The sequence below is a fragment of the Oncorhynchus kisutch genome, unplaced genomic scaffold (assembly GCF_002021735.2).
Source record: "Oncorhynchus kisutch isolate 150728-3 unplaced genomic scaffold, Okis_V2 Okis04b-Okis11a_hom, whole genome shotgun sequence".
Taxonomy (NCBI): Eukaryota; Metazoa; Chordata; class Actinopteri; order Salmoniformes; family Salmonidae; genus Oncorhynchus; species Oncorhynchus kisutch.
The window spans coordinates 1,812,836-1,826,620 of NW_022261981.1; the positions used below are offsets into that span (position 1 = coordinate 1,812,836).

A 13,785-nucleotide genomic window follows, 5' to 3' on the forward strand; every position below is an offset into this window, starting at 1 on the left:
TATTTAATGTTTAAAAATGATCACACTGCTCTCAAAACTCATCAAGCTATTCCTGCGATATTTGCCTTTTTGTAACGGCGTTCTTCGTTTGTCGAAAGAGAGTCGGACCGAAATGCAGCGTGGTGGTTAATCATGATCTTTAATGAAGAAATGACGATACATGAAACAACTATACTTAAATACAAAACAACAAACGGAACGTGAAACCTAATTACAGCCTATCTGGTGAAACTACACAGAGACAGGAACAATCACCCACAAAATACACAGTGAAACCCCGGCTACCTAAATATGGTTCCCAATCAGAGACCACGAGAATCACCTGACTCTGATTGAGAACTGCCTCAGGCAGCCAAGCCTAACTAGACACACCCCTAATCATTAGCAATCCCAAATCCTATAAAACCCCAATACGGAACACAACACAGAAACCCATGTCACACCCTGGCCTGACCAAATATATAACGAAAACACAAAATACTATGACCAAGGCGTGACACTTTTAGAAATAATCTGAATATCAAACTCACAAAAAATGCTAATTACGCAAATACACACTTACCATAAAATGTGCTAATTGCCCAGCCCCATTTACCCAGCCCCATTTACCCAGCCCCAGTTACCCAGCCCCAGTTACCTAGCCCCAGCCCCAGTTACCCAGCCCGTTACCCAGCCACCCAGCCTCATATACCTATCCCCATATACCCAGCCCCAGTTACCCAGCCCCAGTCACCCAGTCCTAGTCACACAGCCCCATCTACCCAGCCCCAGCCACCTAGCCCCGTATACCTACCCCATATACCTAGCCCCAGCCACACAGCCTCATATACCTATCCCCAGTTACCCAGACCCATATACCCACCCCATATACCCAGCCCCATATACCCAGCCCGTACCCAGTCCCAGTCACCCAGCCCTAGTCACACAGCCCCATCTACCCAGCCCCAGCCACCTAGCCCCGTATACCTACCCCAGTTACCCAGCCCCATATACCCACCCTATATACCCAGCCCCAGTTACCCAGCCCCAGTCACCCAGCCCCAGTCACCCAGCCCCAGTCACCCAGCCCCAGTCACCCAGCCCCAGTTACCCAGCCCCAGTCACCCAGCCCCAGTCACCCAGCCCCAGTCACCCAGCCCCAGTCACCCAGCCCCAGTCACCCAGCGCCCCAGTCACCCAGCCACCCAGTCACCCAGCCCCAGCCACCCAGCCCCAGTCACCCAGCCCCAGTCACCCAGCCCCAGTCACCCAGCCCCAGTCACCCAGCCCCAGTCACCCAGCCCCAGTCACCCAGCCACCCAGTCACCCAGCCCCAGTCACCCAGCCCCAGTTACCCAGCCCCAGTCACCCAGCCGCAGTCACCCAGCCCCAGCCACCTAGCCCCATCAGCTGGGATGAGTAATGCCACTGCCACCCATGACCTAAATCATTTAATGAGAGTAATAGCAGCTACACACACCAAAGACAGAGTGACAGCATAGATTACATGGTAAATCTTTGGGATAATGAAGGACCCATGGCTACGAAGTAATAAATTCACTCCCCTGGAAGAACCGTCGCAATTACCCCTGTCACTGCCACTGACTGTGTACTACTGTTGTGGTGGTCTTTGTCCCAAATGGCATTCTATTCTCTACATAGTGCCCTATTTCTGACCACAGCCCTATGGGTGCCATTTGGGAGACAGACTTGGTAAGAAAAGGAGATGGCAATGAATCTCTCTTTAACATCATCAATGATTAATAAAGAGAAAATAAGAAATAGGAATTGGATTGTTAGCCCTGGGAGATTTTAATTTCTGACATGGTGCACTGAAATCGACACATTTGTAAAAGTTCTTTCTCTCTCACACTTCCCTTTTCAGGTCCATTTACTATGTTGGCTTCACTAGATAGGTATATATATATATATATATATATATATATATATATATATATATATATATATATATATATATATATATATATATATATATATATATATATATATATATATATATATATATATATATATATATATATATAGAGTAATAGGTAGAGAAAGAGATGTTGACTAGGTAGAGGGAGGTAGAGAAAGACAGGGTGAATAGGTAGAGGTAGAGAAAGACAGGGTGAATAGGTAGAGGTAGAGAAAGACAGGGTGAATAGGTAGAGGTAGAGAAAGACAGGGTGAATAGGTAGAGAGAGGTAGAGAAAGACAGGGTGAATAGGTAGAGGTAGAGAAAGACAGGGTGAATAGGTAGAGAGGTAGAGAAAGACCGGGTGAATAGGTAGAGAGAGGTAGAGAAAGACAGGGTGAATAGGTAGAGAGAGGTAGAGAAAGACAGGGTGAATAGGTAGAGAGAGGTAGAGAATAAACAGGGTGAATAGGTAGAGAGAGGTAGAGAAAGAGGGTGAATAGGTAGAGAGAGGTAGAGGAAGAGGGTGAATAGGTAGAGGGAGGTAGAGAATAAACAGGGTGAATAGGTAGAGAGAGGTATTGAAAGAGGGTGAATAGGTAGAGAGAGGTAGAGAAATACAGGGTGAAAAGGTAGAGAGAGGTAGAGAATGACTGGGTGAATAGGTAGAGAGAGGTAGAGGAAGAGGGTGAATAGGTAGAGAGAGGTAGAGAAAGAGGGTGAATAGGTAGAGAGAGGTAGAGAAAGACAGGGTGAATAGGTAGAGGTAGAGAAAGACAGGGTGAATAGGTAGAGAAAGACCGGGTGAATAGGTAGAGAGAGGTATTGAAAGAGGGTGAATAGGTAGAGAGAGGTAGAGAAAGACCGGGTGAATAGGTAGAGAAATGTACTATCAAATCCATCCATAGTACATTGTAAGTTATACCTAATTTACATATTTCTCTCCTTTTAGTGGTAGATGGGTTCTACTGCCTGTGCAACCCTGGCTATGCTGGTGTGAGATGTGAGCAGGACATAGACGACTGTGCCAGCAACATGTGCAGCAACAACTCAACCTGCAGAGACCTCCACTTGGTGAGTTTGATTTTGAGTAAAAGGCTAGAAAGGATAAAACAATATCATGACATGCATCGTTCATCTCCATATCTAACAATATCAATATGGTATTGAATTATCAATATTGTTGCCAACCACTAATAGAAATCTACAATCCAAGAGGGTGACACATTAAAGCATGAAACAACACTTATTTCCAATGTGGTCCTTGACGTGGATTAAGTCGCATATTACATGCAGATATGAGGTGACGAAGCAGTTTTAATAATGGGCAGGGGACTAGATAATGGAGAGTAGGGGGTCCAGCATAGAGCCCTGGGGAATGCCCTGTATAACTGGAATGGACTCTTAGGTGTGGCCAGTGAGGGAGTTTTCAAGTTTCTATGTATGCGTATTTCATATTATGGTATGTCTTTGGTTTTGTAACACTTGGGAACAATCCACATCTATTACGGTGTGTGTCAGTCATCACATCAACATTTACATAGTCTAACATTATGCTACATCCTGTTTCTCTGTGTGTCAGCCAACACATCTTCATTTACATAGTCTAACATTATGCTACATCCTGTTTCTCTGTGTGTCAGTCATCACATCTTCATTTACATAGTCTAACATTATGCTACATCCTGTTTCTCTGTGTGTCAGTCATCACATCTTCATTTACATAGTCTAACATTATGCTACATCCTGTTTCTCTGTGTGTCTGCCATCACATCATCATTTACATAGTCTAACATTATGCTACATCCTGTTTCTCTGTGTGTCAGTCATCACATCAACATTTACATAGTCTAACATTATGCTACATCCTGTTTCTCTGTGTGTCAGTCATCACATCAACATTTACATAGTCTAACATTATGCTACATCCTGTTTCTCTGTGTGTCAGCCAACACATCTTAATTGACATAGTCTAACATTATGCTACATCCTGTTTCTCTGTGTGTCAGCCAACACATCTTAATTGACATAGTCTAACATTATGCCACATCCACACGTTTCTGTTTCTCTTTTCCTCTCTTCTCGGCCATTTCTCTTCACCATCTCTACTGTACGCCCTGTCGTTTGCCCTTTCCCTCTCTCCCTTGTTCATCTGATATTTATCTTCACACTCTTTCTTTCACTTTGTATTCTCTCTCTCTTCTAGCCTTTCTCCTCCTGTTTGTTCTCCTTTCTCTCTGTTCTCTCTCTCTGTTCTCTCTCTCTCTGTTCTCTCTGCTCTCTGTTCTCTCTGCTCTCTGTTCTCTCTCTCTCTGTTCTCTCTGCTCTCTGTTCTCTCTGTTCTCTGTTCTCTCTGCTCTCTTTTCTCTCTGTTCTCTCTGTTCTCTCTGCTCTCTCTCTCTCCTAGCCTTTCTCCTGTTTGTTCTCCTTTCTCTCTGCTCTCTCTCTCTCTGTTCTCTCTCTCTCTCCTAGCCTTTCTCCTGTTTGTTCTCCTTTCTCTCTGCTCTCTCTCTCTGTTCTCTCTCTCTCCTAGCCTTTCTCCTGTTTGTTCTCCTTTCTCTCTGCTCTCTCTCTATGTTCTCTCTCTCTCTCCTAGCCTTTCTCCTGTTTGTTCTCCTTTCTCCATGCTCTCTCTCTCTGTTCTCTCTCTCTCTCCTAGCCTTTCTCGTGTTTGTTCTCCTTTCTCTCTGTTCTCTCTCTCTGTTCTCTCTCTCTCTGTTCTCTCTCTCTCTGTTCTCTCTCTCTCTCCTCTAGCCTTTCTCCTCCTGTTTGTTCTCCTTTCTCTCTGTTCTCTCTCTCTGTTCTCTCTCTCTGTTCTCTCTCTCTCTCCTAGCCTTTCTCCTGTTTGTTCTCCTTTCTCTCTGTTCTCTCTCTCTGTTCTCTCTCTCTCTCCTAGCCTTTCTCCTCCTATTTGTTCTCCTTTCTCTCTGTTCTCTCTCTCCTGGCTCCCCTCCTCATTCGCTCCCCTCGGTCTTTGCTCCCACCTTCCTTCTCTCCCCTCATGCTTCTCAAGCTACATGAGGGATAACCACACACATACGCGCACGCGCACACGCACACGCACACACACCCTCACACATGCACGCACGCACACACACACACACTTACAACCCTCCCTCCTCCTCTAAATTAATAAACAAGGTGTTAGGATTCATACACTCCAGACTCAGAACTGTAGGGTAGAAAATAGGATACCATTTATTTCTGTTGAATAATGCAAAACTCTGTTCTAGCTGGTTAAAATGGAGACGGGGCCAGGGAGGAATCCATTTATTTCACCAGTAGTGGAGCAGAACGGCTTTAAATGAAAGATTTCCACTTAGTAGTGGAGTTGGCGAATGTTTTATAAATCCTCTCATAAGAATCTGAAGTATTTATGTTTAGTGTAAGCACTATGGTCAGAGTGAGATGATTTGTCTGATGTTCTAAGCATTTCAATTTCCACTGCCAAGGATGTCTGCCATTTGTACTGTACTGTTATCCCTGTAGCATGTATCTCTTTGAATCCTGTTGTTAATTCTTGGAATGTATCCATTACAAGTGGATATGTCCCGTACAGCACATACTCCATGTTGCCTAGCTTCTATGAGAATATTAAAAGACATCATGTCTTGATTAGATGTAAAAGGTAAGCCATCAAAGATACATGAACTGTGCAGCATGTTTAACAACACTCCATGATGATCAAACAGTAGACCGAGCACTTGACTGTTAAATAACACACCATGATGATCAAACAGTAGACCGAGCACTTGACTGTTAAATAACACACCATGATGATCAAACAGTAGACCAGGCACTTGACTGTTTAATTACACTCCATGATGATCAAACAGTAGACCAGGCACTTGACTGTTTAATTACACTCCATAATGATCAAACAGTAGACCAGGCACTTGACTGTTTAATTACACTCCATAATGATCAAACAGTAGACCAGGCACTTGACTGTTTAATTACACTCCATGATGATCAAACAGTAGACCAGACACTTGACTGTTTAACAACACTCCACGATGATCAAACAGTAGACCAGACACTTGACTGTTTAATTACACTCCATGATGATCAAACAGTAGACCAGACACTTGACTGTTTAACAACACCATAATGATCAAACAGTAGACCAGACACTTGACTGTTTAATTACACTCCATGATGATCAAACAGTAGACCAGACACTTGACTGTTTAATTACACTCCATGATGATCAAACAGTAGACCAGACACTTGACTGTTTAATTACACTCCATGATGATCAAACAGTAGACCAGACACTTGACTGTTTAACAACACTCCATGATGATCAAACAGTAGACCAGACACTTGACTGTTTAACAACACTCCATGATGATCAAACAGTAGACCAGACACTTGACTGTTTAACAACACTCCATGATGATCAAACAGTAGACCAGGCACTTGACTGTTTAATTACACTCCATGATGATCAAACAGTAGACCAGGCACTTGACTGCATGGTTGAAGAGGTTATTGTCATCCTGTCTGAAGAGGATTGCTGACTGATTAACTGTGTGTTCCAAATGACATCATTGTCCCTATATATAGTGTACTACTGTTGACCAGGGCCCATAGGGCACCCTATTCCCTATATAATGCCCTACATTTAACCAGGGCCCATGGGGCACCCTATTCCCTATGTAGTGCCCTATGGGCCCTGGTCAGAAGCATTCATTTGCTCTGGATAGGAGTGTCTACTAAATGACTCAAATGTAAATGTAAATTTGGGAAGCGACCGCTGTGTTAGTTATTACCTGTTTGATGTGATGCAAATCATCTTCTTCTGTTTTGTCACTGTGTTAGCGTTTATGGAAATGAACATTGTTAATGATACACCTGTGGAAGAAGCAGCGAGGCCCCCGTGGGGCCCCTTCTGTAGATGTTGTTTGGTAACATTGTTTGTTGCTGTTGCAGTAATGATCTAATCTTTTATCACATTAGCATGGCTGACGCACACATACATTTTCACGCGTAAGCATGTATACACACATGCGCGCGCACACACACAGAACTGATTACTGTACATTTTGTGTTAATTAATTTTGAAAGAATTGATGCTGTTGGATTTATTGGTGTTTGGATGGATTCAGAGGCAGAGGCCATTACTGTTGAAGGAATCCTTTAGGATCCGTTACTGGTGAAGGAATCCTTTAGGATCCATTACTGGTGAAGGAATCCTTTAGGATCCATTACTGGTGAAGGAATCCTTTAGGATCCATTACTGGTGAAGGAATCCTTTAGGATCCATTACTGGTGAAGGAATCCTTTAGGATCCGTTACTGATGAAGGAATCCTTTAGGATCCATTACTGGTGAAGGAATCCTTTAGGATCCATTACTGGTGAAGGAATCCTTTAGGATCCATTACTGTTGAAGGAATCCTTTAGGATCCGTTACTGATGAAGGAATCCTTTAGGATCCATTACTGGTGAAGGAATCCTTTAGGATCCGTTACTGATGAAGGAATCCTTTAGGATCCATTACTGGTGAAGGAATCCTTTAGGATCCATTACTGGTGAAGGAATCCTTTAGGATCCATTACTGGTGAAGGAATCCTTTAGGATCCATTACTGGTGAAGGAATCCTTTAGGATCCATTACTGATGGAGGAATCCTTTAGGATCCATTACTGGTGAAGGAATCCTTTAGGATCCATTACTGGTGAAGGAATCCTTTAGGATCCATTACTGATGAAGGAATCCTTTAGGATCCGTTACTGATGGAGGAATCCTTTAGGATCCGTTACTGATGAAGGAATCATTTGTATTGTTTTTGCTCTGAACTTCATGTCACTGTATCCTTGATCCACCTATCAAAGCTCCTCAGCTATTTCCATTTTTGATGCAGTTTTATGTTTTTGTATGTTTTTCAAGGTTTTGGTTCATAACCTTGCTGGTAAAACAGCTGAAACACTGACAATACAGCTTGGTTTTGCAATAGTATACATCTAGAAGACAGGACAGTATCACAACATGTCAATGTGAGGGACAAGGTGACAGTTCCACTGACTTGAAGTTAGTGAAAGATAAGATATTCCTAGTCTTGGTCACAGTGTTATTGTGTTCCTGGGTCAGCGGTCGTGTTTCCTGTCTCTTCCTCATTCTTCCTCTCATTATTCAGATAGACAGCCAGGTACTGGAACCCACTTCACACCTTGATAACATCCTAAATGGCACCCTATTCCCTACATAGTGCACTATTTTTGACCAGGGCGTAGTGCACTATGTAAGGTATAGGGTGCTATTTCTGCCTCAGGCCTTGTTTACCATTGCAGTTGTTCGAGGTCCCTCTCTGCAGCAAAGTGTCCCACAGAACATCAGTATCTTATTAGGGATAATTGCATCTCCATGAAGGTGATTTCAAAGGAAAAATGTGATTATGGCTTTGTCCCAAATTATACCCTATTCCCAATATAGGGAACTACTTTTGACCAGAGCCCTATGGTAGAGCCATATATAAGAAGTGCTTTATGAAGGGAGTATGGTGCTATTTTGTACTCTATATTCTCCATAGCCCGAGGTGAGGAATTGGTGTCTCCTGGAGGCATCTCATTTATCATGAGATGACTGTTAGATTTTCTCTTTCTCCTCCTACCCTCCTCTTATCAATAGGGCCCTGCAGTGTCCTACCCTCCTCTAATGAATAGGGCCCTGCAGTGTCCTACCCTCCTCTAATGAATAGGGCCCTGAAGTGTCCTACCCTCCTCTAATGAATAGGGCCCTGCAGTGTCCTACCCTCCTCTAATGAATAGGGCCCTGCAGTGTCCTACCCTCCTCTTATCAATAGGGCCCTGCAGTGTCCTACCCTCCTCTAATGAATAGGGCCCTGCAGTGTCCTACCCTCCTCTAATGAATAGGGCCCTGCAGTGTCCTACCCTCCTCTAATGAAAAGGGCCCTGCAGTGTCCTACCCTCCTCTAATGAATAGGGCCCTGCAGTGTCCTACCCTCCTCTAATGAATAGGGCCCTGCAGTGTCCTACCCTCCTCTTATCAATAGGGCCCTGCAGTGTCCTACCCTCCTCTAATGAATAGGGCCCTGCAGTGTCCTACCCTCCTCTAATGCATAGGGCCCTGCAGTGTCCTACCCTCCTCTAATGTATAGGGCCCTGCAGTGTCCTACCCTCCTCTAATGAATAGGGCCCTGCAGTGTCCTACCCTCCTCTAATGAATAGGGCCCTGCAGTGTCCTACCCTCCTCTAATGAATAGGGCCCTGCAGTGTCCTACCCTCCTCTAATGAATAGGGCCCTGCAGTGTCCTACCCTCCTCTAATGAATAGGGCCCTGCAGTGTCCTACCCTCCTCTAATGAATAGGGCCCTGCAGTGTCCTACCCTCCTCTAATGAATAGGGCCCTGCAGTGTCCTACCCTCCTCTAATGAATAGGGCCCTGCATTGTCCTACCCTCCTCTAATGAATAGGGCCCTGCAGTGTCCTACCCTCCTCTAATGAATAGGGCCCTGCAGTGTCCTACCCCCCCCCCCCCCTCTAATGAATAGGGCCCTGCAGTGTCCCACCCCCTCCAATGAATCGGGCTCTGCACTGTCCTACCCCTTCTAATTAATAGGGCCCTGCAGTGTCCTACCCTCCTCTTATCAATAGGGCCCTGCAGTGTCCTACCCCCTCTAATGAATAGGGCCCTGCAGTGTCCCACCCCCTCCAATGAATCGGTCTCTGCACTGTCCTACCCCTTCTAATTAATAGGGCCCTGCAGTGTCCTACCTCCTCTTATCAATAGGGCCCTGCAGTGTCCTACCTCCTCTTATGAATAGGGCCCTACAGTGTCCAACCCCCTCTTATGAATAGGGCCCTGCAGTGTCCTACCCCCTCTCATGAATAGGGCCCTGCAGTGTCCTACCCCCTCTAATGAATAGGGCCCTGCAGTGTCCCACCCCCTCTCATGAATAGGGCCCTGCAGTGTCCTACCCCCTCTAATTAATAGGGCCCTGCAGTGTCCTACCTCCTCTTATGAATAGGGCCCTGCAGTGTCCTACCCCCTCCAATGAATAGGACCCTGCAGTGTCCTACCCTCCTCTAATGAATAGGGCCCTGCAGTGTCCTACCCTCCTCTAATGAATAGGGCCCTGCAGTGTCCTACCCTCCTCTTATCAATAGGGCCCTGCAGTGTCCTACCCTCCTCTAATGAATAGGGCCCTGCAGTGTCCTACCCTCCTCTAATGAATAGGGCCCTGCAGTGTCCTACCCTCCTCTAATGAAAAGGGCCCTGCAGTGTCCTACCCTCCTCTAATGAATAGGGCCCTGCAGTGTCCTACCCTCCTCTAATGAATAGGGCCCTGCAGTGTCCTACCCTCCTCTTATCAATAGGGCCCTGCAGTGTCCTACCCTCCTCTAATGAATAGGGCCCTGCAGTGTCCTACCCTCCTCTAATGCATAGGGCCCTGCAGTGTCCTACCCTCCTCTAATGTATAGGGCCCTGCAGTGTCCTACCCTCCTCTAATGAATAGGGCCCTGCAGTGTCCTACCCTCCTCTAATGAATAGGGCCCTGCAGTGTCCTACCCTCCTCTAATGAATAGGGCCCTGCAGTGTCCTACCCTCCTCTAATGAATAGGGCCCTGCAGTGTCCTACCCTCCTCTAATGAATAGGGCCCTGCAGTGTCCTACCCTCCTCTAATGAATAGGGCCCTGCAGTGTCCTACCCTCCTCTAATGAATAGGGCCCTGCAGTGTCCTACCCTCCTCTAATGAATAGGGCCCTGCATTGTCCTACCCTCCTCTAATGAATAGGGCCCTGCAGTGTCCTACCCTCCTCTAATGAATAGGGCCCTGCAGTGTCGTACCCCCCCCCCCCCCTCTAATGAATAGGGCCCTGCAGTGTCCCACCCCCTCCAATGAATCGGGCTCTGCACTGTCCTACCCCTTCTAATTAATAGGGCCCTGCAGTGTCCTACCCTCCTCTTATCAATAGGGCCCTGCAGTGTCCTACCCCCTCTAATGAATAGGGCCCTGCAGTGTCCCACCCCCTCCAATGAATCGGTCTCTGCACTGTCCTACCCCTTCTAATTAATAGGGCCCTGCAGTGTCCTACCTCCTCTTATCAATAGGGCCCTGCAGTGTCCTACCTCCTCTTATGAATAGGGCCCTACAGTGTCCAACCCCCTCTTATGAATAGGGCCCTGCAGTGTCCTACCCCCTCTCATGAATAGGGCCCTGCAGTGTCCTACCCCCTCTAATGAATAGGGCCCTGCAGTGTCCCACCCCCTCTCATGAATAGGGCCCTGCAGTGTCCTACCCCCTCTAATTAATAGGGCCCTGCAGTGTCCTACCTCCTCTTATGAATAGGGCCCTGCAGTGTCCTACCCCCTCCAATGAATAGGACCCTGCAGTGTCCTACCCCCTCCAATGAATAGAACCCGGCAGTGTCCTACCTCCTCTTATGAATAGGGCCCTGCAGTGTCCTACCCCCTCCAATGAATAGGACCCTGCAGTGTCCTACCCCCTCCAATGAATAGGACCCTGCAGTGTCCTACCTCCTCTCATGAATAGGGCCCTGCAGTGTCCTACCCCCTCCAATGAATAGGACCCTGCAGTGTCCTACCTCCTCTCATGAATAGAGCCCTGCAGTGTCCTACCTCCTCTTATGAATAGGGCCCTGCAGTGTCCTACCCTCCTCTCATGAATAGAGCCCTGCAGTGTCCTACCCCCTCCAATGAATAGGACCCTGCAGTGTCCTACCTCCTCTCATGAATAGAGCCCTGCAGTGTCCTACCTCCTCTCATGAATAGGGCCCTGCAGTGTCCTACCCCCTCCAATGAATAGGACCCTGCAGTGTCCTACCTCCTCTCATGAATAGAGCCCTGCAGTGTCCTACCTCCTCTTATGAATAGGGCCCTGCAGTGTCCTACCCTCCTCTCATGAATAGAGCCCTGAAGTGTCCTACCCCCTCTTATGAATAGAGCCCTGAAGTGTCCTACCCCCTCCAATGAATAGGGCCCTGCAGTGTCCCACCCCCTCCAATGAATAGGACCCTGCAGTGTCCCACCCCCTCCAATGAATAGGACCCTGCAGTGTCCTACCCCCTCTTATGAATAGAGCCCTGCAGTGTCTTCTGAATAGGGCCCTGCAGTGTCCTACCTCCTCTTATCAATAGGGCCCTGCAGTGTCCTACCTCCTCTTATGAATAGAGCCCTGCAGTGTCCTACCTCCTCTTATGAATAGAGCCCTGCAGTGTCCTACCTCCTCTTATGAATAGAGCCCTGCAGTGTCCTACCTCCTCTTATGAATACAGCTCTGCAGTGTCCTACCTCCTCTTATGAATAGAGCCCTGCAGTGTCCTACCTCCTCTTATGAATAGGGCCCTGCAGTGTCCTACCTCCTTTTATGAATTGGGGCCTGCAGTGTCCTACCTCCTCTTATGAATAGAGCCCTGCAGTGTCCAACCCCCTCTTATGAATAGAGCCCTGCAGTGTTCAACCACCTCTTATGAATAGGACCCTGCAGTGTCCTACCTCCTTATGAATAGGGCCCTGCAGTGTCCTTCCTCCTCTTATGAATAGGGCCCTGCAGTGTCCTACATCCTCTTATGAATATAAGCCTGCAGTGTACAAATTATATCAGACAAAGTTGAACAGCTCCCCTCCAGTTTATGAAATGCAGATTAGCAGGTGTTCAAATAGCAGCAAGCACAACACACACAAATGGACACACACACACACACACTCACTCAAACACACAAGCGTGCATACACACACACACACACACACACATACACACACACATGAACACACACCGGACCTTAGACATACACAGGACGTTGGCTGGCATTGAAGAATTCTGTATACCCCTTGACAGTTTGACCCCCTTCGTTTTGTATGCAAAGAGGATTGTGTTAAATTAAACCTGCCTGTTCCTGGCCAGGAAACTAATAGACAACAACCCATTCATCTCCTACACCCTGATTAATTATCATAATGAAGATTTTAATGACCAACTGGAGGACAAGTAGTCCACAGACTTTAACGAAGAGAAAACAACTCAAGTAGTCCACAGACTTTAACAAAGAGAAAACAACTCAAGTAGTCCACAGACTTTAACAAAGAGAAAACAACTCAAGTAGTCCACAGACTTTAACAAAGAGAAAACAACTCAAGTAGTCCACAGACTTAATACAAAGAATATAAGAAGATAAGTACTCAAGCAGTCCAGTCACTGGTGGTGTACGTAGAGTACGTAGGGTACATGGAGTATGTGGAGTACGTAGAGTATGTGGAGTACGTAGAGTATGGTGAGTATGTGGAGTACGTAGAGTATGTGGGGTACGTGGAGTACGTAGAGTATGTGGAGTATGTGGGGTACGTGGAGTACGTGGAGAAAAATAGAAGAAGTCAACTCAAGGAATGCAGTGAAATTTCTGATAGACTTGACTGAGGTTTGTTTTCAAACTGCTATTTGTGATCGTGGGCTGTCTCTTTGCCGGTTTGCTCTGCTAAACAGTTTTGAAACAAAGAAAAATTATATAAAGATAATTGATAGTAGTAAAAAGCTTTGGAGCACCTGAAATGACAATTTGGGCAAATTTGCGAACTGTCACAAAACCCACTGATATTGCCAACTACTTGAATTATTTTGTCATTGGCAAGATTAGCCAATTTAGGCATTAGATTTTTGGGGGTTTTACCTTTATTTAACTAGGCAAGTCCGTTAAGAACAAATTCTTATTTTCAATGACAGCCTAGGAACAGTGGGTTAACTGCCTTTTCAGGGGCAGAATGACAGATTTGTACCTTGTCAGCTCGGGGATTTGAACTTGCAACCTTCCGGTTACTAGTCCAACACTAGGCTACCCACTAGGCTACCCTGCCGCCCCAAGGACATGCCAACAACAAATTCTGAACCTACACATCCATGCATAACTTA

At 46.2% G+C, this 13,785-nt stretch overlaps 1 protein-coding gene across 1 annotated transcript in view; it reads left to right on the plus strand.

The window, feature by feature from the left end:
• Nucleotides 1–13,785, plus strand: part of eys (eyes shut homolog) — a 171,646-nt gene that overhangs the window by 145,137 nt on the left and 12,724 nt on the right. The window contains exon 23 of the mRNA XM_031813047.1: nucleotides 2,850–2,971. Within this exon, the coding sequence (XP_031668907.1) occupies nucleotides 2,850–2,971 (122 nt within the window). The remainder of the gene's footprint in view (nucleotides 1–2,849; nucleotides 2,972–13,785) is intronic.